The sequence below is a fragment of the Brassica napus genome, chromosome C1 (assembly GCF_020379485.1).
Source record: "Brassica napus cultivar Da-Ae chromosome C1, Da-Ae, whole genome shotgun sequence".
Lineage (NCBI taxonomy): Eukaryota > Viridiplantae > Streptophyta > Magnoliopsida > Brassicales > Brassicaceae > Brassica > Brassica napus.
The window spans coordinates 12,593,994-12,621,415 of NC_063444.1; the positions used below are offsets into that span (position 1 = coordinate 12,593,994).

Here is a 27,422-nt window from a genome sequence, read left to right on the forward strand (position 1 = left end):
CCCTTGCACAACAAGGTAATACTATAATAGCCGTAACGGGAAGGTTAAAATAGGTTAAAGATTGGCAACATTCTTAAATTAGTAATGTGACCTGGTGGTCGAAACGTATCCAATGGCCATGCCGGCAGACAGCTCAATCAGGAAAAAGAAACTTGAGGAAGAAGAAATTACAGAGAGGTTTTGACACGGGAAGTTGTCTCTCATCTTGTTATTTTGGCTGACTCATTCTTTTTCCTCATCTCCCAACAACTTTTCTCGTTGAATTTTCTATATGAACTTTGCTCAAATTAAAACTCTCCTCTAGTTTCAACCCTCACAATCAAAACATGCCTCTCTCTCAAATTTGCAGCAGTACAATGACGATCAAAAGGTGAGCTTGAGTCTTATACATGTCGATTCGTTTTGGTCAATGACTAGCAATGAAAGGTTTGAAACGTTCAGCATTTATTATTTATGATCTAAACCCTGCATTTGAGAGAAAAAAAATGTTTCAGAAGATTTTTTTTTTCATAAAATAATTTGAGCAATTCTTTAATGGGTTTGGGTTAGCTTTTGTGGCGGTTCTATTATGAAAAGGAAATCCAAGGGTTTGTATTGTTTAATTAATCCACAAGTTAATAAAGAAACCCTAGAAAAAGGTCTTCACCTCAATTCTGTTCCTCTCTTTATCTCGTCTAAAGATTCATACCTTTGCAACAGCTTTGAATTAAAGAGAGATATATAGAAAGAAAGAAGGAAAAAGATGTCGGCAGCAGGAGGAGAAGAGAAGATACTGGTGTCGGTGAGGGTTAGACCTCTAAACGAGAAAGAGAAGACAAGAAACGATAGATGTGATTGGGAATGCATCAACAACACCACCATCATCTGCAACGCCCATAACTTGTCTGATAAGCCTTCCTTCACCTTTGGTAATAAACATAAAAAAAAAACTCTTAATTACTAATTGCACCAACATATCAATTACTAACTATAAAAATCACATACCAATCAATTATTGTGTTACAGACAAGGTGTTTGGATTTGAATGTCCTACAAAGCAAGTGTATGATGATGGAGCCAGAGAGGTTGCACTTTGTGTCCTCTCCGGAATCAACTGTAAGAAACATAATTGAATAGTTTTGATATTATTATAGATCATGTTATGATGGATATGGTTCTTGTTGTTGTAATTGCAGCAAGTATCTTTGCGTATGGACAGACAAGTAGCGGCAAAACATACACCATGACAGGAATCACTGGATTTGCAATCAATGATATCTTTCTTTACATTGACAAGGTTACATACATTAACCTCTTCTAACTCTTGTTAATATTTCACCACTGGTGTGTGTGGGCTAGTGGTTAAGCGCATGAGTCTATTGAGTCTATTCCGTTGCGCTCCTAGTTTGAGTCCTGGTGGGAGTATTCGGAGGAATGTTTTAAACTATGTATTTTAAAGCAAAGACTGGTTCTGGACCCAGGGGGAGAGATTAACAAAAAAAAAAAGAAAAAAAACTCTAGTTAATATTTAACTCTCTGAGAAAATCCTCTGTTGCTTTTTTTTTTTTTTGAATTAAAAATCCTCTGTTGTTTCTTGCAGCATAAACAAGAAAGAAAATACACACTAAAATTCTCAGCAATGGAGATCTACAATGAAGCTGTGAGGGATCTACTTTGTGAAGATAATAATAATCCACTTAGGCTTCTTGATGATCCAGAGGTCCCTTCTCAATAACTTCTTTTCCAAGCAATTAATTCTTTCTAGTCATCATAATTAGTTACACAATTACTGAAAACATTAATGTCAACTTTGATTAGAGAGGAACGGTCGTTGAGAAACTTAAAGAGGAGACTATCACAGACAGAAACCATCTAGAGGAACTCATTTCCATATGCGAGAGTAATTAATTAACCACACTCAATTAATTGCTTAATTATATATTATATACTGAATCTTTGGTCTTTTCTCAGCTCAAAGGAAGATTGGAGAGACGTCTTTAAACGAGACTAGCTCAAGATCTCATCAGATTCTCAGACTGGTACTCATATTTATCTATCAATGATAAAGACTGCACTCATCAGATTCTCACATTAATGTTAATTTCTCATGCAGACAATAGAAAGTTCAAAAAGAGAGGTTTCACCAGAGAGCTCAGCGATTCTTGCAGCATCAGTGTGCTTTGTTGATCTAGCAGGAAGTGAAAGAGCTTCTCAGACGTTATCTGCTGGTTCAAGACTCAAAGAAGGTTGTCACATTAACCGGAGCTTACTTACTCTTGGAACTGTCATCCGAAAACTCAGGTAATGTCTAAAATAGAGTTCTCCTCTAAGAGTCTCTTAAGAAGCTAATATGAATGTGTTTTTTTTTTTGGAACTAATACAGCAAAGGGAAACATGGACACATACCATATCGAGACTCGAAGCTAACTCGTATACTCCAAAACTCACTGGGAGGAAACGCAAGAACGGCTATCATATGTACAATGAGCCCTGCTCGTAGTCATCTTGAACAATCAAAAAACACACTCCTCTTTGCAACTTGTGCTAAAGAGGTGACCACAAACGCTCAAGTGAACATGGTTGTGTCTGAGAAGGCTTTGGTGAAGCAACTTCAGAGGGAGCTGATGAGAATGGAGAATGAGTTGAAGAATCTTGGACTTGGTTCTTCTTCTTCTTCTTCTTCAACCTCTGATGAGTTTCATTCATTGCTCAAACAGAAAGAAGAAGTGATTGAAAAGGTTAGTTTGTTTTTGAATGCTTCTTGTGTGTTTTGTTAAAGAAACATCAATTATTACTTGTGCGACAATCTACAGATGGAGGAGCAGATCCAGGAGCTTAAGTGGCAAAGAGATGTAGCTCAATCTCGGGTAGAGAATCTGCTTAAATCAGCAACGGAATATCAATCATCTTCAAGCTCAGTTGATTACAGCAGGAGAAAAAGCTATGATTCAACAGATTTTGATGAGCCTCGTTTGCTAAATAACATGGTGAAAAGTAACTTGTACTCTCCTGATGAAGATGGTTTCTTGCTGGATGATACTACTCCTCGAATCCCGGAGAATGGAGTGAGCAACAAGTGGGAGGAGATGGGTCAAAGGACCATCCAAGAACCAGAAGATGCTTGCAAAGAAGTTAGATGCATTGAAGAGAATAGTGAAAAAGTTATAATCCAAGACACAGTAGACAACATTGTTGAGAAGAAAGTGGAGTCATTATCAGTTGAGAATGAAGCTGTAGAGTCCAAAGAGGAAGATGCTGATTCATTTTTAGAGAAGATAGATACAGAGAAGAGTTTATATGCTAAAGATGAAGGCCAAGATGAGCTAACTATAACCAAGTTGGCAGAAGAGTTCCAAGAGACAGAGCAATCTACAAAGAAAGAAGACATAGGACAGAACATGTCTAAGGATCAGCCATGTGTTGTAGAATACAAACAAAACTACAAATCTTCTATGGAAGATGAGGATGAAGCTAAGGAAGATGCTGATTCATCTTTAAATGCTAAACTTGAAGCCCAAGATGAGCTAACTATAGAAGAAGTGCAGGAAACAGAACAATCTGTGGAAAAACAAAGGCAATCTTCAAAGAAAGAAGACATGGAACAGAATCTGTCTAAGGACAACAAACAACAATACAAATCTATTATAGCCAATGATGATGAAGCTGTAAAGTCAGAAAAGGAAGATGATGTTTCCTCTTTATCTGCTGAACTTGAAGCCAAAGATGAGCTAACTGTACACAAGTTTGCACAACAAGTGCAAGAAACAGAGGAACCTGTGGAAAAACAAAGGCAATCTTCAAAGAAAGAAGACATGGAACAGAATCTGTCTAAGGACCAGTCATGTCTGGAAGACAAACAACACTATGAATCTCTTAAGGCAGATGAAAATGAAGCTATAGAGTTAGAAAAGGAAGATGATAGTTCCTCTTTATCTGCTAAACTTGGAGCCAAAGATGAGCTAACTATCAAAAAGTTAGCAGCTATGGGACAGAACTTGTGGCCTATGGCCAATGAGATTGAAGCTATGGAGTCAGAAAAGGAAGATGCTGATTCATCTTTCAAAACAATAGATACAGAAATGACTTTATCTGCTAAACATGAAGACGAAGTTGAGCTAACTTTAAACAAGTTAGAAGAAGCACATGAGACTAATCAATATGTGGAGAAGGAAGAAACAAACCCTAGCTTGTCTCCCAAGAAAGAAGACACACAACAGTCAGGGCAACATGTACAAGTCCATGGAGGCTCTGATCAAGATGAGACTACATACGAGGCTCTTAAAAACAAGGTGAAGGAGATGCAGAAGACAATTGAATACTTTATGAGCATGCACTCAGCAGAAGAGAATCAGTCTCCATCTTTTAACACAATAAGTGTCAACACCAGTCCAGGAGATAGCTTGAAGATGATGAGAAGAAGCCGAAGCTGCCGAGAAAACCTCTTGTTCACAAAGGCTGTTGCAGCTGCTGCTAGCGGACGCTTCACATTCAACACATCTAACAACGCATCCTTTGATTTAGACAACACTCTCTCCACCGATGCACAGAGCACCAAAGATTCAGATACTGAGACTAGCGGTGGTAGCTTCCATGAGTTTATGGCGGGGCTTAAACAGATGGCGATGCAGCATCATTCAAGGCATGAGTCTGAAACTGAAGCAGAGAAGACAAAGCCCGAAAGGGACACAAAGGCAGAGTTTGAGAGACAGCAAAGCCAGATAATTGAGCTCTGGGGGGTTTGTAATGTACCTCTGGTTCACAGAACATACTTCTTCTTGCTCTTCAAAGGCGATCCATCAGACTTTGTCTACATGGAAGTGGAGCTAAGGAGGCTATCTTTCCTCAAGGACTCGCAGGAGATTGTGAGGAAACAAAGTGCTAAAACGCTGGGGCGAGAGAGAGAATGGTTGGCTAAGCAAATACCGAAGAAGTTTGGAAGAAAGGAGAGAGAAGGAGTTTACAAGAAATGGGGTGTTGAGTTGAGTTCAAAGCAGAGGAGCATGCAAGTGACACACAAGGCATGGACCAAGACCAAAGACGTGGATCATTGCAAAGAGAGTGCTTCTCTTGTGGCTACTTTGGTTGGATTTGATGAATCAAACATGACGCCAAAGGAGATGTTTGGACTTAGCTTCTCACCTACAACAACACTCGACGTTAAATCATCTGGCTGGAGTTTTTCTAACTCTTTCTCTCGTATTAGCTTGACCGGTGGATTATAAAAGAACCATTTTATTTTATTTTTTTAATTCTCTTTGTGTTTGTGTAAACAGTTAAAAGTGAAGAGGTGTGCAAGATATGTATCACTCACATTATTTGCTATTGCTAGACCTATTCTTTGTCGTCGACTTATTTAATTTGTTCAGTATCGCATTGATATAAACTTAATAAAACAAAAAAAAACTTAATAAAACCAATCGAATTATAAATGTTTTGTTTTCGTTAAATGATATTCTAACTCTGTTCTACATATTTAGTTGTTATTTGTTATACATTATACAACACGGTTAATACTATACTAATGGTGAATGCTGATATCTTACAGAAAATCATGAGTATGATCAACAAAATAATTCTAACTATTGTTAAGATCCGAGTCTTATGCAGATGAACATTATATATATAAATTATTTTACGTGTATATATTTTTTACATATTATGAAATAATAATAAAAAGTTTGGAACTATTATGTTTATAATTAAATAATTGGTGCGAACATATAAATAAAATGGAATTTTCATGTTTACCATTTTCTCAATACTATTATTCATGTTTACTACCACTAAAGAGACATTTTCAAAAACACATTTTTCATTAATTGGCAAAAGACTCTTATACTCTTGTTCTATATATATATCTTTTAATCTTAAAACTTATTAAATGAGACTTTCTACTTATACGACTTTGTAATTATTTATATCTTTTCATAACAAAAATTTTAAACTATGGATCACAAAATTTAAATATGAGATTTTTAACATTTATAGTAATTTATAGTCGTTTTTAAAAAGTCAATATATAACATCTACAGAAAAATTAAATTTTTTTATTATATTGTTAATATGTTTTTTTAATTTATTTTAATAGTTTCAAATTAAACATATATGATAAAATATATACTAATTTTTATCAAATATTTATTACTCAAAATTATTAATTTTCATATATATTTTAGCTATATTAGGCAGTTACATATATTGCCTAATCATTAAAAAATCTAAAGACTTCCTTTCCAAGGGAGATTCAAAAGATTTATAAGATTTTTTCATGTCTATATATTTCTTATTCTAATTAGCTTAACCATAATCTAAGCTTGAATTTAGCAGGGGAAGAAACTTGGAAGAACAAGTTTTTGGTGAAGTGAAGAAACAATATGATATTGATAGGTTACCTCGTACCCATCATCCTTGTGGTGGGCATGATCATCTTGACTTTTGTATGGATATGGTGTGGCTGCGAGCGGACACGAGTGACGCCTAATTCTTAAGCTGTAGAACTTTTCTATTATCAATGCATCAACTATTTTCTTACAATATGATGAATTTATAGATTAGTAAGCAATAGAATAGCATACTAGAGCTTGATCCATGCGACCGCATGGGTAATTGTTTTCGTTTTTATAAATAATTTTTTTTTTATAAATTATATAATATAAATTTATTGTTTACATATATTATATTAATGTTTAATATAACATTTTAAACATAATAATCATTTTATTCATTGAGTAATTATTTTTTTATTTTTTTAGCTGTCAATTGTATCACCCATACTTTTTAACATATAAATTTATTGTATTCAGCTTTCAGTGAATTTTTATTTATATGAAAATATGCTTCAAATAATATATTAACAGAATAATTCATATTTTATTTATATATTCTATAAATGATTAATTTAGGTTTTTTTTAGTTATTACTAATAAATAATGGTAAATATAACTATATAGTTTTAAAATGATATTGTATTCTAAATTTATTAAACGAATACCCAAATCAGTTTAAGTGGCTTTTAAAAATTATTTTACGTTTATGTAAATTAATTATTGTTTTACATTTAACTTTATATCACGTTTTGTCATATTTATTAATTAATGAAACACCCGATTTCTTTCTAAATCAATTATATATAGATGCATGTTTGACTTTATATAAATTTATTTGACTACATCCGATGACACACATAACTAAATCAAAATGTGAGACATATTCATCTTTATAATATGAAAATTATTTTTCAGTGTCAATCTAAAAATTCTGTTTAAATTTTGATGCGTCTGACTTATAAAAAAAACACATGACTATAGTACTTCATATATATATATTTGTTTATTAATTAGTAAAAAAAAAATTTTAAGAAAAATTGAAACAAACTAAATTTTGGGAAAGTAATTATTATATAATAGATTTGTTATTGTATTTGTTAACATTTATTAGGTAGTCTTTTTTTTATGACAAAAAACAAGAGACTTACCAATTACAGAGATCCTAAATATATGGTTCTTGATTTATGGTATATTAATTAAGTTTAAAATTTATCATAAATTTGTTTATGAATTTAGTTTAGGTAATTGTCTATTAAATTAGGAAAAGACAGTTAATGATAAAGATGAATTAGTTATTACTTCAGTGGCATTGACACGTAAATAAATTTAAATTTTAAGAGTTAATTTATAAGTGTACTTCTATTTTAATAATATAGCGGTTGCATGGGTTTGTTTATACTTAACAATGCATTAATAAAAGTTAGTTGTATTACATTGAGTATTTTTTTGTGTTTGTTAAAAGTTTATTGTATCAATAATATTTCGTATCATATAAACAAATCCAACATGTATATATAATTAGAGTTGTGTGTAGAATATAGAGAAAACAATTTTTTTGAATTTGGTAATATGAATAAATAGTGAACTATGAGTTAGTATGGTATACATTATACTAAGTTGATAAATTAGTTAGAACATTTATAAGAAAAAAATAATTATTCAGCTTTAATAAAATTTGTAAGTTTAATAATTGTAAAAAGGAAATAAAATGAAAGTATCAATTAAATTTAAATGATCACATATTTTTATGAGCTTAAGTTTGTGTATACAAATATAATTAATAATTTGGTTTATTATAATTTGTTCAAGACCCATCGTTTCAAGGCCATGTACACCATAGGTTTTTTGTGTGTATATATATATATATATATATGCTAGGATCGAGCCCGGGCTACGCCCGGGTTTTTTGTTTGAATTTTAATTTTAATTATATATTTAGTATGTTTATTTTAATTAAAATATAAATGATATAATCTTAAATAAAAATATAAGTAGGTAGATAATTATAAAATAATTTTAAATTATTCAATGTTTTTTGTCTTAGGCAAATCCAAATTTTGTATTCATTTTTATTGGAAATTATATATAAAATGATGAGTAGAATGAACAAATATATTCATTGTATATTTAATTTTGTTATACATTTATTGTTTATTGTTTATTTATCAAATCATGTTTTATTAATATATTATTAGTTTTCATAATATATTTCTTACGATTGTAACATGTTTTCTTACTATTATAGTAAATACGGCCAATTTAATATATTCATTTTTTTAATTAAAAGATGTATCTCCTTTTCGAAACAGAGACATACAATGATTTAAATAAAAAAATATTTTTAAAGTCTTATGATTTAAATACTTTAAAAATACAGTTATTAATAATGATAGAATCAAACATTATATAATATTTTTAGAAAATATTATACAAAAAGGTTATTTTCCCAATTTAAGTGCTTTTGATATGGTAAAATATATCTCTTATAAAAAAATATTAAATTAGTAATAAAAACTGGTGTATCATTTCAAGACACAAAATTCTAAATTTAGTAAAAACATAGATATTTTCCTTAAATTATTTTTTTTTCTTAACCAATATTAGTATCATCTAATGTTCATCCATATTTTAACAAAATTATTGTTAATAATTTATTTATTTTAATATTTATTGGTTGAAAGACTGAAAAAATAGATAAAAACTATTTCAATATCAAATGAAATTTGATGAAAAATTACGTCGCCTGTATATTTTATTATTTTTGCCAATATTTGTATTTGAACTCGTCATATTTTTTTTGTAATGTGAACGAAATAGTAATATATGTTTTCCAGGCAAACTGATTATGTTTGTTTTCGTTTAAAAATTGTAATTCTAACAAACACAATCCGTTTGAAATTACATGAGTCGCCGACAAATGATTTTTTTGTATATAACAATTTCTTATATTTCCTTAAATATAATTTAAATAAATATTATATTCAAAAAGTGTGAGAACTAAGAAGGTTGAAGCTGAACAATCAAAAGGTCTTGTCTAGAAACTAAACCAGTTAAACCAAAAAATTAACTACTCAAATTGTCAGTTGTTCTTGTAGTTTTTTTCTATAGTAAATGAATATCTATAGACTAAAATTTTTAGCCAAACCTTTCCCCCTTGAATTTTTTTTTCCAGACAAACATGTTATACCATATGATATGTTATTCTCCAAAAGTGAACATAGACTTACTACTCGTACGTAATTGAGAACAAACAATATTGGATAACACAACTACTAAGTCTATCATTACCAAAATCATGTTTCTTTGTACTGGGTTGGATCAAAGTATAGTACCTTTATTCTTGGGAGCCTTAATATAATAATACATCCTCTTCCTCCTTTAGTTCTAAGTACCTCTCCTAACTTCACCAGAAGAGAACGTATATGACCAATCACAGTTACAATACTGAAAGCACTTGTAAACCTTTAATAAATACGTATAATTTTTTGTGAGCACAAATCTTGATTAAACATATTTTGACCGTCATTTACTTGCAAGTGAAGGATGTTTGGAAAAGTGATGTCCAAAAGATGCTCCTTATGCATTCCATGAAGCTGTACAAATACAGATCTATCGTGGCCTCCTTTTCTAAAGTGCTCTCATCCATAGAGTTGCTCCACAAATGCATGACTCTCTGCTCATTTTATCTTCTTTTGTATCTTAATACATCCGTCTCTGATCATATCCAACACGCTGGCCAGAGTGCAGAGGTGACAACCACACCCAGGCTCCACACGACCCACTGGCACCGTTCCAATACAACCCTTAAACATCCTGGAGTGGAAGACGGAGGGGCTTATCTGAAGGCCGCTTGGGCTCGTTGATCTGGTCAAAAACCTCAAGGAGAGTTGGTCTATTATACCAGTCAAGGTTGGTGGACGTCTCAATCATGTTGTCATCCTCAAAAGCAGAGATGGGGACGAATGGAATTTTTCAAGTGTCGTATCCAAACTTCTTTAAGTTGACCTCCCTGATAATCTCATTGTACTTACCCTTGGAGTATATGGGAAAAACAACAAAAGACATGAATTGATGTTATCGTATCAAAAGAGTATGGTCACATCAAGCAATGAAAAATGAAAAGCTAGTTCACCTTATTACAGAAAAAAATCATTTGCTTGACATCAAGGGTGAAGCAAGGAGAGTGTGCTCATGGGTCTGTCCATCCTTAGAGATACCAACTTCGAAACCACCAATGGTGGAGTCAATGATAAAAACAGCACAATCATCCTGGGAGGTACCACTAACCATGTTCTTGATGAAATCAAGATGTTAAGAAGCAGCAAAGACAGTGCAGTAGTACTCGGTGGTCTAAAACTTCCTAAACCATGAAGCTTGTCGATCAAGTGACCAGTGTCTGTCGATTTTCCAGAGTCGTCTTGGTCTACGACCACAATGTTGATGTAAAACTTTTCTTTATTCATATAGAAACAATTAATACAGTAAACACATACATTCATCAAAGGATACATAAAACCATATCAAATTCGTCATAGACACTTACATAGGACTCGAGCTCAGAGTCATTAACACTTACATTGGAAGGTGTCTCACAGAAGGAGATGTGCATCTTCCTAGTCTTCTTTTCCTGCCTCCAACTGCTTGTCACAACAATCAGTGGCTTGTTTTAGTCTTTATGAGTGCAATCATCAAAAGAATCAGCTAGCAAACTCAACTATTCTCTTGTGAAGGAAAGAAAGACAAAAAAAAATAGCTGGACATACCAATGGAAACAGTCCTCTCAATCTTTCCTTCAATCCATTTACATGGACTCGAGTTGCAACAGGAGCAACCTCAGTATTTCCATCCAGAATCTTTTGATCCATTAACCGTCCATGCATGATGCAACAGTACATTGTTGTGTTTCTTCATAGCTTTGAATTCATCAGTTCTTCTCATAAACACAACGTCCACCGAGCCATGTATCACGGCACACACGGCTGTTATGAATAGATTAAAACAAAGCGAAAAAGTAAGTAGAAATAAAGACTTCGCTGTTTTAAAAAACTGATGCGAGATTAGGTTTAGGCAGAAGAGCTATCCCTTTTCCATATTCAAGGGATGCCCAAGTTACTATCTCAGCTTTTGCGAGACGGATCTCAACATTTGGTTCCAAAAACTTTATATATGCACTTCACTTACTATCTATATAACACATGAATATTGATTTAGTAAAGGCATGAACAAAACCCATTATTCAAGTTGACGAATATATACACCTTCCCAAACAAACTTGGTTAGGAAAGATAAGCTTCTTCTCCATCATCAACTGGAAAACATAACCTGAATAGATATCTCAAATCAGTACGCAGTGCCAAATCACAAAGCAAGATAGGTTCAGTTAAAGGTAATGCATTTATCTGATCGAATGATACTCACAATCTGGTCATCAAACTCGACTTTTTACGTTATGCTTTGGAGAAAATTGAGACCGTCACTTCTTCCTGCTTCTGGTAGATCTCGGGTCTGTTGATCTATCGAGTTTGAGATATATAGTGAGTGATAAACTAAAAGAAGAGAGGAAAAACACTTTGGATAACTAAACTACCTGAACATCAGTTTGGAAGGTGGTACAGGAGTTAGAGCAGGCGGACCACCAGCTGTGGTTATAGAGCTTGAAGCCAAAGTCGGTGGCATCTGTTGAACCACTTATTTCCAATCAAATTAAAATATATATCATCATCAAAGTATCATAAAATTTAATACATAGAGACGATGTCAATATCAATATTCAATCTTATCAGTAAGCAAAAGGAAGCAACAATATCCGGCTCTAACCTAATTTCGATTTGCAAAGAGATGTCTTTCCTTCAATCCAATCAACTGACTGCAATCAGCGTTTTGAATCAACCTGATCAACTACAACGTTTCAATTTTGTTTTCCTTCAGAATAATCAAAGAGAAAATAGTTCGTTAAAGAAGACATGAAGCTGGGGAGAGGGATCTGATACCTTGATTCCACTTCCATTTACGACTAAGGAGTCCTATGAATCCAACTTTCTGCTAAAAGCTTTGAATCCCATGAGAATCATGACGATAGAGAAAGCTTGGAAGGGAGTAGATGTGAATTTAGGACATGTGATTGAAGGGAATGTTTCTATTGATGATTATTAAAGTTCATTATCAATCTGGAAACCGTAGGAGGTGAAATGCTTAGGATTTTAGAAAAGATGAAAGAAGATCTACGTCGAATCCTCTTATTTTAATTAAACGATGAGTTTCGACAAAACTCGACAGGTGTCACCGCTGCAAAGTGTGACTTATCTATGTGGCACGCCTACGTGGGTGAAGGAGAAGAGATTAAACAGTCTTTTATATATAAAGATGTGTGTGTGTGTTTCCGAGCCCATTAATTTATGGTACAATATATTATGTGTAAAATATATTCTCTCCGTTCCACAAAGATAGACTTTTTAATATTTTCACACATATTAAGAAAACACCTTAAACTACCATAATAAATGTATTGTTTTCTGTAATTTTCAATTTTCAATAATTTTTTATCAATAGTAATTCAATAAAGTCAATTAATTTTCTTGAAGTTTACAATCTTTTCATAGAAAACATAAAAAAATACATCTTTGTGAAACAAATTTTTTTTTCTAAAAATTCTATTTTAATGAAACGGAAGGAGGATTAGTTAACAAAAATATAGGCAAATATTTGGATGTTAATTATTCCCAACATCGTTCATTTATTGTAAACCGTTGTCCAAGTCAAATGATGAAGAATTAATTAGGAAATATTTTAGGTGATTTAGTAGGGTAATATTATAATAGGTAATATATTTTTCGGCAAATATTATAGTTAGCCAAAATGTAGGTGATAGTTTGGATCATAATTATTCACAATATCACTCATTTATTGTAAATTGTTCCAGTAGTGAAGGGAAAATTAATAATTTGGAAACATGAATAAATTGGAATATGTAAGTTCTTGTTATTAATCATAACATAAGGTGCCTTTATATATGGGAATTACAAAGAGATAAAAGGAAAAACATAAATATGAGAAGTGTTCAAATACAAGGAAAATGAAACTAGGGTATCCTAAGTCTAAGCCGCCTCTCTCTCTCTCTCTCTTGGCATTGAGCCGGTTATGGACATCCACAATATGATTTATAACACTCCCCCTTGGATGCCATAACCATACAGGGATTGTAATACGCTTTGGATGTTGCCTCATTAAAACCTTACTAGGAAAGCCCAGTGGGACAAAACCATGGTGAAGGAAAAAGAGTACAACACGTACTACTCCCCCTGTTCTGATCATTACTGAAGATCTTTCAGTCTACGCATCCCAATCTGATGCGTGAGCTTCCTGAATGTAGAAGTCGGAAGTGACTTGGTGAATAGATCAGCTGAGTTGTCGTTGGAACGTATTTGGACCACTTGGACCTCTCCAGCCTTTTGCAACTCGTAGGTGAAGAAGAACTTGGGCAAAATATGCTTTATCTTGTTTCCTTTGATGTAGCCGTCTTTGAGCTGAGCAATGCACGCAGCATTGTCCTCATATATCGCGGTCGGAGCATCTATGCCCTCGGCCATCCCACAATCTGATCGGATATGTTGGGTCATCGACCTCAACCAGACACACTCGCGGCTGGCCTCATGTATGGCCAATATTTCCGAGTGATTAGATGAAGTAGCCGCGATTGTCTGCTTCATGGAACGCCATGATATGGTCGTACCTCCATGTGTAAAGACATAACATGTCTGTGATCGAGCATGATGTGGATCTGATAGATACCCTGCATCAGCAAATCCAACTAAACCATCTTTGTTATGGTTAGTATAAAATAGACCCAAGTCTTTCGTTCCTTGTAGGTAACGAAGAACATGTTTAATCTCATTCCAGTGCCTTTGGGTCGGACAAGAGCTAAACCTAGATAGTAGGTTCATGGCAAAACATATATCGGGCCGTGTGTGACTTGCCAAATACATTAAAGCTCCTATAGCACTGAGATATGGCACTTCGGGACCAAGGACATCTTCATCGTCCATCTTGGGACGGAATGGATCAGTGTCTAGGCCGAGGGACCTCACGACCATGGGACTGGACAGAGGATGACACTCGGCCATATTAAACCTCTTGAGTACCTTTTCTGTAAATGTCATTTGATGCACAAGGATTCCATCATTTACGTACTCAAGTTGTAATCCCAAACAGAATTTCGTTTTCCCAAGATCTTTCGTTTCGAATTCTTTCTTAAGATATTCGACTGTTTGGTAAATCTATCCAGAGGTTCCTAGGATATTCAGATCATCAACATATACTGCTATGATCACAAATCCTTTATTGTCGAATTTCTTTATGAATATGCATGGACTGATCGGATCATTTATACATCCCTCTTTCACTAGGTACTCACTTAGTCTATTGTACCACATTCGACCTGATTGTTTCAGTCCATAAAGAGATTTATTCAACTTTATGCAATGTTGCTCTCGAGAACTCTCTTTGTTTTTCAATTCAATACCCTCTGGGACATTCATGTAAATTTCATTATCCAGTGGACCATATAAATATGCAATTACTACATCCATTAACCGCAAGTTTAAGTTTTCTCTTATGGCCAGACTTATCAGGAATCTAAAAGTAGTAGCATCCACCACACGGGAATATGTTTCCTCATAATCGATTCCTGGTCTCTATGAGTATCCTTGTGCAACAAGCTGTGCCTTATATCTCACGACTTCACCATTTTCATTTATTTTCCTCACAAAGACCCATTTATATCCAACTGGTTTTACATCAAATGGTGTTCGGATTATAGGGCTGAATACACCTCTTTTCTTTAAAGAGTTTAACTCCACGTTTATAGCTTCTTTCCATTTGATCCAATCTGATCGTTGAGTGCACTCATAAATGGACGTGGGTTCATGATCCTCGTTTAAATCCATAAGTTCAAGTGCTACCTTGTATGCAAATATATCATCAATGTCGACATTCTTTATGTTCCATTGTATCCCAGACAAGACATAGTTTATTGAGATCTCATTATTATCAGGACCATCAGTACCATGAAGCTTGGCGTCCCAAGCATCATTGTTTGGTACATCAGGGTCGGCCACATCTAGGGAATCAGGGTCGACCACGGCCGTGTCACGGGGTTTCGGATCGGCCGCGGCCGTGTCTCAGATATCATGTCCCTCGGTTCTATTTCAGCATATTTCTTTGTTTTCCGAGGGTTCTTATCTTTGGAACCTATTAGTCTACCACGTTTCAAACGTTGTCTAGACTCTGTAGCAACTTGATTGTGTCCTTCTTGAATATCAATTCTTATTGGTGCATTAGCAGCTGGTATATATGACTTAGTCACTCTTTTCGAGTCAGCAAAGGAATTTGGCAATTGATTAGCTAGCTTTTGTAAATGTATAATCTTTTGAACTTCTAGATCACATTCTTGAGTTCGAGGATCTTGCCAAGATATGGATGTTTGATTCCATGAAATTTCTTTTATCATTTTACTGCTATCTCCCCCTAATGTTGGAAGTTCGGATTCATTGAAATGACAATCCGCGTATCTGGCCTTAAACAAATCACCTGTAGTTGGCTCGAGATACTTTAAAATCGTGGTGGAATCAAATCCAACATATATCCCCATCATCCTTTGAGGTCCCATCTTTGTTCTCTGTGGTGGAGCAATTGGAACATAAACGGCACAACCGAATGTCTTAAGATGGGAAATGTCTGGCCCATGACCCGTAAGCAATTGTGATGGGGAATATTTGTGTTCACTAGATGGTCTGATGTGTTTGAGCTCGGCTGCGTGAAGGACGGCGTGTCCCGAGGCAGAAACCGGCAGCTTTGATTTCATAAGCAACGGTCTAGCAATGAGCTGTATGCGTTTTATAAATGATTCGGCCAAGCCGTTCTGTGTATGTACATGTGCCACGAAGTGTTCCATAGTTACCCCCATGGACATACAATAATCATTAAACGCTTGGGAAATGAACTCACCAGCATTGTCACGACGTATAGTCTTTAAAGGAAAATCTGGAAAATGAGCTCGTAATCGAATTATCTGAGCAAGCAACCTAGCAAATGCCAGGTTATGGGTCGACAGAAGACATACATGCGATCATCTAGTGGACGCATCAATGAGGACCATGAAATATTGAAATGTCCCACAAGGTGGGTGTATTGGTCCACAAATGTCTCCTTGAATTCTTTCCAGAAAGTTTATCGTTTCCTTAGTGACTTTGACTGGTGATGGCCTAGAAATGAGTTTCCCTTGGGAACAAACAACACACGTTAGGTGGTTAGGGATAATTCGTTTCTCTTTAAGGGAATGGCCATTTGTGTTCAGGATCAGTTTACGCATCATGGTCGAACCCGGATGGCCAAGCCGGTCGTGCCACAAAGTGAAGTTGTCGATTGCCTCTTTGTTAAAAGTGGCATTGGCCTCGATCATACTGACTTTAGCATGGTAAATACCAGTAGATAGTGCGGGTATGGATTCTAAGACTTTCTTATGACCTTGGGCGATTTCAATGATCTGAAGGAACTCTTTGTTTCCTTCGCCCTTGGTTTTAATATGAAAGCCATTCATTCAAATGTCTTGAAAGCTTAATAGAGTTCTCTTAGAGTTGGGTGAATACAAGGCATCTGATATCTCAAGATGTGTACCCATAGGCAACATGATATTAGCCTGGCCGTGACCCTCTATGAGACTAGCTATACCCGCAATGGTGGAGATGTTGACATTTTTTAGTGTCAAGTTTATGAAGTATCTCTTGTCTTTTAAGATCGTGTGGCTCGACCCACTGTCCACAACGAGTACATCCTTGTTCTCGTTCATTTCTAAAACAAGATTCATAGGATGATACTTAGAGACTTCATATATAAAATCATTCATTTATTATTAAGTTTTTAAGTTCAAAGAAATGACAACATAGAAATGAAAAACACCAAAGCAAAGAACACATAATTTAGATTACAAATGTTGAAATCAATCTTTAGTCTTTTAGACAATCTGAAGTTTCATAATCCATAAGATCGTCCTTTTCATGATTGAAGTCATGTTCATCATCTTGATAAGTCATATGGGCTTCAGGATTCTTCCCTTTTAAACTCTCTTGATAGAGGTCAACTAGATGCTTGGGAGTCCTACAAATCTTAGCCCAATGATTTTCCATACCACATCTATGGCACACTGATTTGCTTGAGTTGGTCGAGTGTTGAGGTTTGAATGAAGATCCACGGCCGCGACCATGACCTCTTCCAAATGAGCCACGGTCACGCCCATGGTCTCTACCATGTTGATTCCCTCGCCCGCGGCCAAAGGAGCTTCGGCCACGTCCACATCCGTTCCACTTTCCTCGACCACGACCATGATGGCCATTTCCTTGGACGTGATGGGATTCTTTATTGTCCTCTGTGGCGTGTGCTTCAGGTGGTGGGGCTGAGACAGGAGGTCTCATTTCACTGTTTCTCATCAATAATTCATTGTTCTGCTCGGCGAGCAAGAGACAAGAAATAAGATTAGCATAAGTCGTGAAACCTTTCTCACTGTACTGTTGTTGTAACAGCATATTGCTTGTGTGGAAAGTGGAAAAGGTTTTCTCAAACATATCCTGATCTGTAATAATTTCACCACACAGTTTCAATTTAGAAACAATCTTAAACAGTGTCGAGTTATACTCGTCCACAGACTTATAGTCCTGGATTCTGAGATTCCTCCAATCAAACCGAGCCTTTGGTAAGATCACCGTTCTCTGGTGATCATATCTCGATTTTAACTCTGTCCAAAGATCTAATGGATTCTCAATGGTCAGATACTGATCTTTGAGACTCTCACCTAGATGATGGCGAATGATCAAGATGGCTCTGTATCGATCTTTCTCGCTGGCATTATTGTCCTCAGTGATACACTCACTGAGTCCTTTGGATTTCAGGATGATCTAAGCATCAAGCGCCCATTGAAGGTAATTATCTCCAGAGAGATTTAGGGCAGCAAAATCCAAGTTATTGATTTCGACATCTTTAACCTTAGATGATTGTTGAATCGGACCACCAAAAGGGGTTGAGCCGCGAGCTGGACACGAACGGGACGCGAGCTGGAATGGATCGTGTCGCTTCTATCGGGTCACGGACGTCCTTTGTTGCTGATCGGGAACGCCTTGATCGTCAGACGCGAGCTGTTTGATGCTATCGCGAACGGGAAAGAGATCGCGTGCTGGAACTGCTCTCGGGTCGCGAACGTCTGAGCTAGGATCAGGAACGCCTTGGGCTGAAGCTGATCGGGGACGCAAGCTGGAACAGACGCGGGAACAAGAGACGCGATCGGAGTTTAGGGTTCGTCGGGTCGCGGCTAGGATTAGGGTTTTTCGATTTGGTTTTAGCTTAGGGTTTTAGAGTTTCGTGCTGATAACGTGTTGTGAACTTAATAAATTGGAATTTGTAAGTTCTTGTTATTAATCATAACATAAGGTGCCCTTATATATGAGAATTACAAATAGGTAAAAAGAAAGACATAAATATGGAAAGTTTACAAATACAAGAAAAATGAAACTAGGGTTTCCTAAGTCTAAGCCGCCTCTCTCTCTCCTTATGCTGCAGCCGTCTCTCTCTTTTGGTATTGAGCCGGTTATGGACCGGGCCAGTTATGGACATTAACGATATGATTTATAACATATTTGATTTAGTTTCAATAGCTTATGGGTATAATTAAGATTTATCATTGATAATAGGTTTGGAGAGAATAAAAAAGATATTCTGGTTTTTAATTTGAATTTATTGATTTGGTTTGTTTAGAAAAACTACAAAAATTGATTGTATAATTGGTTTGAATTTAATATATAAAGAAATATTTACGTATCTATCTTGGTTATACGCTACAAATATATATAACTGTTGATCATTTATATGTTTTTTTATCATTTATATGTTACATAAGTTAAAACCTCCATTTTTCTATATGCAGGTTCAATAAATATATAGTTGAGGAAGAAAATAAGATAAATTAACCACGTATTAGTGGTCTAGTGGTTAAACTCAACTTGGAAAGTCATGTGTTCGAGTGCCGCTGGGAGGTGATTATCTTGAGGGATTTTCGGGTCCAATACGGAGAAGCCTGCTAACGTGTGACCACTGATGGGATTTACATGGGGTGATCACCAGCCCTCCTGGATGCTTCGACGGACTCCCCGGCTAAGCTCCGGTGGACGGTCATTGGTGCTAGTCGGATCCTCTCGAGGCTCCGGATACCAAGATCATCAAAAAAAAAAAAAACATAAATTGTTAGAAAATATTAAAATAAATATTTTTGGTTACATTGTACTTTTACAAAAAGTTATATCGGTATGATATCAATGAGAATGTGAATGAGTATTGGATTTTTAGGAATAAGTAATATTTGTAAATTGTAATGAATTGATTTAGTTAGTAACTATTTTCGAGTATTTAAAGTTTAGTATTAAACTAAGGAAAATCATTTTCTACATGGACCGGTTAGCGGCATTTTAGTTAGATTAGGTTAATTTAGGAAAACATTTAATATAGCTGGAAAAGACATTTTAAATGGTAAGTTAATCAAATTCTCACTGGCATTGAGTTGTAAATATTATGCAACTCTGAGGGGTATTCAATATATGTGCTTCTGTTTTAATAAAACAGATGTATTGATATTGTGACGCCGCAATGTTTTTTTATCATCTATCTTCTATCTATACTATTAAAAGAGAAGTACAAAAATAAAATACCCCTTAATTTTTTAACTTATTTACAATAGCATGCCACTGAAGTTATTAATTAACTTACCTTTTATGATTATTTGTCTTTTCTTCTTTAATTAATGTATTTCCAAAATCAAATTCTAACTAAAAATTTATGGCAAAAATAATTAATAAACCTAGGTTTTTGTATTCTTTGTTTTTTCCTATTTATTTTATATATGTGTGTTTGGAAATAATTAATTTCATATATAAATTTCATAATTAAATACATACATTATATGGTAACTATGTTACTAATTTCACATATATATAGTATATACAACAATTTTACTAGACATTATCATAAAATTTTAATCCATAAATAGTATATAAAAAAATTATTATATATTATCATAAAATTTTGATACATAAAAAAAAAAACTTTTTTCGGATATACATGTCATATTCTAAAAACATTGATCATATAATTGATGGTTTACAGGATAAAATAAAATTACTCAATATAAACAAGAAAATTATTGTGTTTAGAAATGTCATATTAAATATTTATTTGAACAAGTAAATTTTAAATATATATTATAACTAATACAAATAAAAATTTATTTATAAAAAATAAAAATAAACATCCGCGTGGATGCGCGAGTCAAGCTCTAGTTCAACAATTAAAAGTTTTGTTTTTGTTCCTTTCGATCTACATATTTTGTTGTCATACTATTATGCTACACGATTTTTGTGTGTGGTAAAATGTCAAGATTTATCATTCGATTAATAGTATACTAATGGTGAATGCTAATATATTAAAAATTATACTTTTCAAATTCAAACTTTTTTATCAATTTTTTTTTTGAAATTTTGTTTTTCCGAATTTTTTTCTCAAATTTCTATTTGAAAATCTTTTGAAACTATTTTCTAAAATTTAATTTTTAAAGTATTTATTTATATATTTATTAGAATCCTAAAATTTCATATTTCAAAAACCCTATCCCACTCCTCAACTCAAAACCCTAAGTCTAGATTAGTTAACCCTAAGGTTATTAATATTTTTTATCCTTCATTAAAATTGAGGATAAAAGTGGTTAGTGTAAACATGAAAAGTTGTACTATGAATATGGTAATTTTTGGCAATTTCCCATAAATAAATTTCATTAATCTAAACAATATTTTTTTAATTGATATGGTATATAATTAAATTTAAATGATATTGACATATATATAGTATATTTTTATATTAATAATTGATGTTTTTTACTCCGATTTTTCTGATCTATCTTTTATAGCAAAAAATTTAAATTATTGATAACAAAATTTTCATTGTGTGATTAATAGTTTTAATAAGAGAAGTACAAAAATAAAATACCCCTTAATTTTTCAACTTATTTACAATAGTATGCCACTGAAGTTATTAATTAACTTACTTTTTATGATTCTTTGTCTTTTCTTCTTTAATTAATGTATTTCCAAAATCAAATTCTAACTAAAAATTTATGGCAACAATAATTAATAAACCTAGGTTTTTGTATTCTTTGTCTTTTCCTATTTATTTTATATATGTGTGTTTGGAAATTATTAATTTCATATATATATTTCATAATTAAATACATACATTATATGGTAACTATTTTACAAATTTCACATAATATATAGTATATACAACAATTTTACTATACATTATCATAAAATTTTAATCCATAAATAGTATATACAAAAAAATTATTATATATTATCATAAAATTTTGATACATAAAAATAAAATAAAAATACATTTTTTCGGATATACATGTCATATTCTAAAAACATTGATCATACAATTGATGGTTTACAGGATAAAATAAAATTACTCAATATAAACAAGAAAATTATTGTGTTTAGAAATGTCATATTAAATAATTATTTGAACAGGTAAATTTAAAATATATATTATAACTAATACAAATAAAAATTTATTTATAAAAAATAAAAGTAAACACCCGCGCGGACGCGCAGGTCAAGCTCTAGTTCAACAATTAAAAGTTTTGTTTTTGTTCCTTTCGATCTACATATTTTGTTGTCATACTATTATGCTACACGATTTTTGTGTGTGGTAAAATGTCAAGATGTATCACGCGATTAATCGTATACTAATGGTAAATGCAAATATCTTAGCGAAAATCATGAGTATGATCCACAAAAAAACTTTAATTTGACGATCAAGTCAACATTGATCCAGTATAGGCTCCAGATTTTTCAGCGTATTAAACGAAAAATAATTTAACAAAAACAAAAAGTAAAATGGTAAAAATTGATTATTGAATCTATACAATTATTTGCAAAAAATGATTTTTTACTGAGTTTTCACTTTAAAAGTTAAAGTGGCTCGTGACTAAATTTTTAGTGGTCTTAATGAATAATTAGATTTTGGTAATATATAATTAACCATAAACTAAAATAAAAGTCATTGATCTGATATTTATCATTATCTAAAAATAGTTTATATTGTGGTATAAAATCTTTATACACTTTAATAAATAATTAAATTAGTTAATATATAATTAACTATACACTAAAAATGAATTTCAGTGACTTGATGATTATCATTATGTAAAAATATTTTATATTATGCTATCCAAAAATTATTTTACATCATATATAGAAAAAACAAATCAATATATATATATATTGTATATAATCTATATAATAATAGTACAGTTTTCTCACTCATGAGAATGTCCACGTGTGCAGTTTTGTGGGTTTCACTTTAATTTTTTTGCTATCGAATGGGCTTTGTCAAATAAAAATAAGCTTTGTTTAATCCAACAACACTGGTGGGTTTCTCAATATATTCGATCTATGTTCTATTCGTCAATGGACACATCACAACATTGTTATATTTATGCTGCTTTAAAATCCTCATTTCAACTGAACCACCTAGATATGACCTTTGAGACGGAATGTCAACAACTAGTCAAGATCATTGAAGACGGAAAAAAAAGATGACTGGCCATCTTTATTAGTCGAATTTGAAGAGTTTCATCAGCCGTTCTCCTGTTCACTAAGGCTGTTGCTGCAGGTGCTAGGGGACGCTTCACGTTCAACACATCCAACAACGCATCCTTTGATTTAGACAACACTGTCTCCACCGATGCACAGACTTAAACAGATGGCAATGCAGCATCATTCTAGGCATGAGTCTGACACTGAAACAGAGAAGACAAAGCCCGAAAGAGACACTAAAGCAGAGTTTGAGAGACAGCAAAGCCAGATTATTCCAAAGGGGGGGGGGTGGGTGGGTTGTAATGTACCTTTGGTTCACAGAACATACTTCTTCTTGCTCTTCAAAGGCGATCCATCAGACTTTGTCCACATGGAAGTGGAACTCAGGAGGCTATCTTTCCTCAAGGATTCTCCAGAGATGGTGAGGAAACAAAGTGCTAAAACGCTGGGACGAGAGAGAGAATGGTTGGCTAAGCAAATACCAAAGAAGTTTGGAGGAAAGGATAGAGAAGAAGTTTACAAGAAATGGGGTACTGTTGAGTTGAGTTCAAAGCAGAGGAGCATGCAAGTGACACACAAAGCATGGACCAAGATCAAAGACGTGGATCATTGCAAAGAGAGTGCTTCTCTTGTGGCTACTTTGGTTGGATTTGATGAATCAAACACGATGCCAAAGGAAATGTTTGGACTTAGCTTCTCACCTACAACAACACTCAACGTTAAATCATCTGGCTGGAGTTTTTCTAACTCTTTCTCTCGTATTAGCTTGACCGGTGGATTAGAAAGGAACCATTTTATTTTATTTTTTTAAGTCGTCTTTGTGTATTGTGTTTGTGTAAACAGTTAAAAGTGAAGAGGTGTGCAAGATATGTATCACTCACATTATTTGCTATTGCTAGACCTATTCTTTGTCGTTGACTTATTTAATTTGTTCAGTATCGCATTGACATAAACTTAATAAAACCAAAAAAAAACTTACTAAAACCAATCGAATTATAAATGTTTTGTTTTGTTAAATGATATTCTAACTCTGTTCTACATATTTAGTTGTTATTTGTTATACGTTATACAACACGGTTAATACTATACTAATGGTGAATGCTGATATCTTACAGAAAATCACGAGTATGATCAACAAAATAATTTTAACTAGGATCCGAGCTCTAGCTCTCCGATCGGGCGTCATCGCTGCAGTGGAGCTTGAAATCAACGGAATCAAGATCTTCTCTGATAATACAACGCTCATCCGAGCAATAAAATTCGACACACAGGCTAAGGAACTCTTCGGAATCATCAGTGATATCCAGAAAATTGTTCTTTCATCATCTATCTCGCGATCTGATCTGTGATGTGGATCAGATGGCAAAAAAACCCTAGTGGGCCGTACGGTTTAACCCGATTGGGCTTGACTCGGGCCTGAGGCCATGTTTCTCCTTATTATCAATATAATTTGTGCACAAAAAAGGTTAAGATCCGAGTTTTATACGGGATAAACATTATATATATAAATCATTTTACGTGTTATATATTTTTTACATATTAAGAAATAATAATAAAAAGTCTGTAAGTATTATGTTTATAATTAAATAATTGGTGCGAACATATAAATAAAAGGGAATTTTTATGTTTACCACTTTCTTAATATCATTATTCATGTTTACCACCACTAAAGATACATTGTCAAAAATACATTCTTCATTAAGTGGCAAAAGACTATTATACTCTTGTACTATATATATAAATATATATAATAAATAATTATTTAAATAAAATAAAAAATAAAAATAATAAATAATTTCTTTATGTCTTCGAATAATACTTTTCAAATTCAAACTTTTTTTATCAATTTTGTTTTGAAATTTTGTTTTTTCCAATTTTTTTCTCAAATTTCTACCTGAAAATCGAAAATTATTTTTGAAACTATTTTCTAAAATTTATTTTTTAAGTATTTATTTATATATTTATTAGAATCCTAAGTTTCATATTTCAAAAACCCTATCCCACTCCTCAACTCTAAACCCTAAGTATAGATTAGTTAACCCTAGGGTTATAAATATCTTTTATCCTTCATTAAAATTGAGGATAAAAGTAGTTAGTGTAAACATGAAAAGTGGTACTATGAATATGGTAAGTTTTGGCAATTTCCCATAAATAAATTTCATTAATCCAAACAATATTTTTTTTATTTGATATGGTATATAATTAAATTTAAATAATATTGACATATATATAGTATATTTTTATATTAATAAATGATGTTTTTTACTCAGATCTTTTTGATCTATCTTTTATAGCAAAAACTTTAAATTATTGATACCAAAATTTTCATTGTGGGATTAATAGTTTTAATAATTTATAATTTTTAAAAAAAAAAAAATGTTCAAAGCTTTTATATAAAAAAAAATTTCAAAGCAAATTTCTAGATTGAAATATTTATGTATTTTTATATGGTATACAGTTTAATTTAAAATGATATTATATATATATGTATATATATCTTTTAATCTTAACACTTGTTAAATATGACTTTCTACTTATATGACTTTGTAATCATTTGTATCTTTTCATAACAAAAACTTTAAACTATGGATCACAAATTTAAATATGAGATTTTTAACATTTATAGTAATTAATAGTCGTTTTTAAAAAATCAATATATAACATATACAGAAAAATCTAAAATTTTATTATATGGTTAATATGCTTGTTTAATTTATTTTAGTAGTTTCAAATTAAACAAATATGATAAAAGATATACTAATTTTTATCAAATATTTATTATTCAAAATTATTAATTTTCATATATATTTTAGCCATATTAGGCTGTTACATATATTTCATAATCATTAGAAAATCTAAAGACTTCCTTAGGGAGATTCAAAAGATTTATAAGATTTTTTCATGTCTATATATTTCTTATTCTAATTAGCTTAACCATAAGCTAGGCTTGAATTTAACAGGGGAAGAAAATAGGAAGAACAAGTTTTTGGTGAAGTGAAGAAACAATATGATATTGATAGGTTACCTCGTACCCATCATCCTTGTGGTGGGCATGATTATCTTGACTTTTGTATGGATATGGTGTGGCTGCGAGCGGACACGAGTGACGCCTAATTCTTAAGCTGTGTAACTTTTCTATTATCAATGCATCGACTGTTTTCTTACAATATGATTAATTAATCTATTAGTAAGCAATAGAATAGCCTATGTATTGATATTGTGACGCTGCAATGTTTTTTTTATCATTCAACAATTAAAAGTTTTGTTTATGTTCCTTTTGATCTACATATTTTGTTGATATACTATTATGCTACACGATTTTTGTGTGTGGTAAATTTTAAGATTTATCACGCGATTAATAATATACTAATGGTGAATGCTAATATCTTAGAGAAAATCATGAGTATGATCCACAAAAGAATTTTAATTTGACGACCAAATCAACATTGATCCAGTATAGGCTCCAGATTTTTCAGCGTATTAAACAAAAATAATTTAATAAAAAACAAAAAGTAATAAGGTAAAAAAAATTATTGAATCTATACTATTATTTGCAAAATAATTTTTTACTAAGTTTTTACTTTAAAATTTAAGGTGGCTAGTGACTAAATTTTTAGTGGTCTTAATGAATAATTAGATTTTGGTAATATATAACTAACCATAAACTAAAAGAAAATTCATTGATATGATATTTATCATTATCTAAAAATAGTTTATATTGTGTTACAAAATCTTTATACACTTTAATAAATAATTAAATTAGTTAATATATAATTAACTATACACTAAAAATGAATTTAAGTGACTTGATGATTATCATTATATAAAAATATTTTATATTATGCTATAGAAAAATTATTTTACATCATATATAGAAAAAAAGAAATAAATATATATATATATATATATATATTGTATATAATCTATATAATAATAATACAGTTTTTTCACTCATGAGAATGTCCACGTGTGCAGTTTTGTGAGTTTCACTTTAATTTTTTTTCCTATCGAATGGACTTTGTCAAATAAAAATAAGCTTTGTTTAATCCAACATCACCGGTGGGTTTTTCAATATATTTGATCTCTGTTCTTTTCGTTAATGGACACATCGGCAACATTTTTATATTTATGTTACTTTAAAATCCTCACTTCAACTAGACCGCCTAGATATGTCATTTGAGACGGAATGTGAACAACTAGTCAAGATCATTGAAGACGAAAAAGAAGAAGACTGACAATCTTTATTGGTCGAATTTGAAGAGTTTCATCACCTTCATTCTATGTTTAACTTTTGCTCCATTTGCTTTATCCCCCGTTCTCCTGTTCACAAAGGCTGTTGCTGCTGCTGCTAGCGGACGCTTCACGTTCAACACATCCAGCATCATTCAAGGCATGAGTCTGACACTGAAGCAGAGAAGACAAAGCTCTA

General features: G+C 32.7%; 2 protein-coding genes across 2 annotated transcripts; one reads left to right on the plus strand and one right to left on the minus strand.

The window, feature by feature from the left end:
- The first annotated feature begins 14 nt into the window (after positions 1-14).
- On the plus strand, positions 15-5,331 carry LOC106374454 (kinesin-like protein KIN-7I). The gene is made up of 10 exons (XM_022694710.2): positions 15-370; positions 700-908; positions 1,006-1,095; positions 1,176-1,276; positions 1,580-1,699; positions 1,798-1,879; positions 1,951-2,018; positions 2,093-2,280; positions 2,363-2,717; positions 2,793-5,331. The coding sequence occupies exons 2-10, from the start codon at positions 743-745 to the stop codon at positions 5,199-5,201; spliced, it is 3,579 nt and encodes a 1,192-aa protein (XP_022550431.2). The 5' UTR covers positions 15-370; positions 700-742; the 3' UTR covers positions 5,202-5,331.
- An 11,568-nt stretch (positions 5,332-16,899) lies between these two features.
- Positions 16,900-17,770, minus strand: LOC125579812. Its single transcript, XM_048743669.1, has 2 exons — positions 17,488-17,770; positions 16,900-17,150 (listed from the first exon to the last, which is right to left on the minus strand). Exons 1-2 carry the CDS (start codon positions 17,768-17,770, stop codon positions 16,900-16,902), a joined length of 534 nt encoding a protein of 177 aa, XP_048599626.1.
- Positions 17,771-27,422: the final 9,652 nt, after the last annotated feature.

Bases quoted from the DNA above. Each gene is read 5' to 3' on its own strand.
- LOC106374454 (XM_022694710.2), top strand. From the start codon at position 743: ATGTCGGCAGCAGGAGGAGAAGAGAAGATACTGGTGTCGGTGAGGGTT. The intron at 1,096-1,175 runs GTAAGAAACATA...TTGTAATTGCAG, and splicing joins TGTCCTCTCCGGAATCAACT to CAAGTATCTTTGCGTATGGA. The intron at 2,718-2,792 runs GTTAGTTTGTTT...GACAATCTACAG, and splicing joins AAGAAGAAGTGATTGAAAAG to ATGGAGGAGCAGATCCAGGA.
- LOC125579812 (XM_048743669.1), bottom strand. From the start codon at position 17,770: ATGAGACCTCCTGTCTCAGCCCCACCACCTGAAGCACACGCCACAGAG. The intron at 17,151-17,487 runs GTATGGAAAATC...ATCTTGTTTTAG, and splicing joins ATCAGTGTGCCATAGATGTG to AAATGAACGAGAACAAGGAT.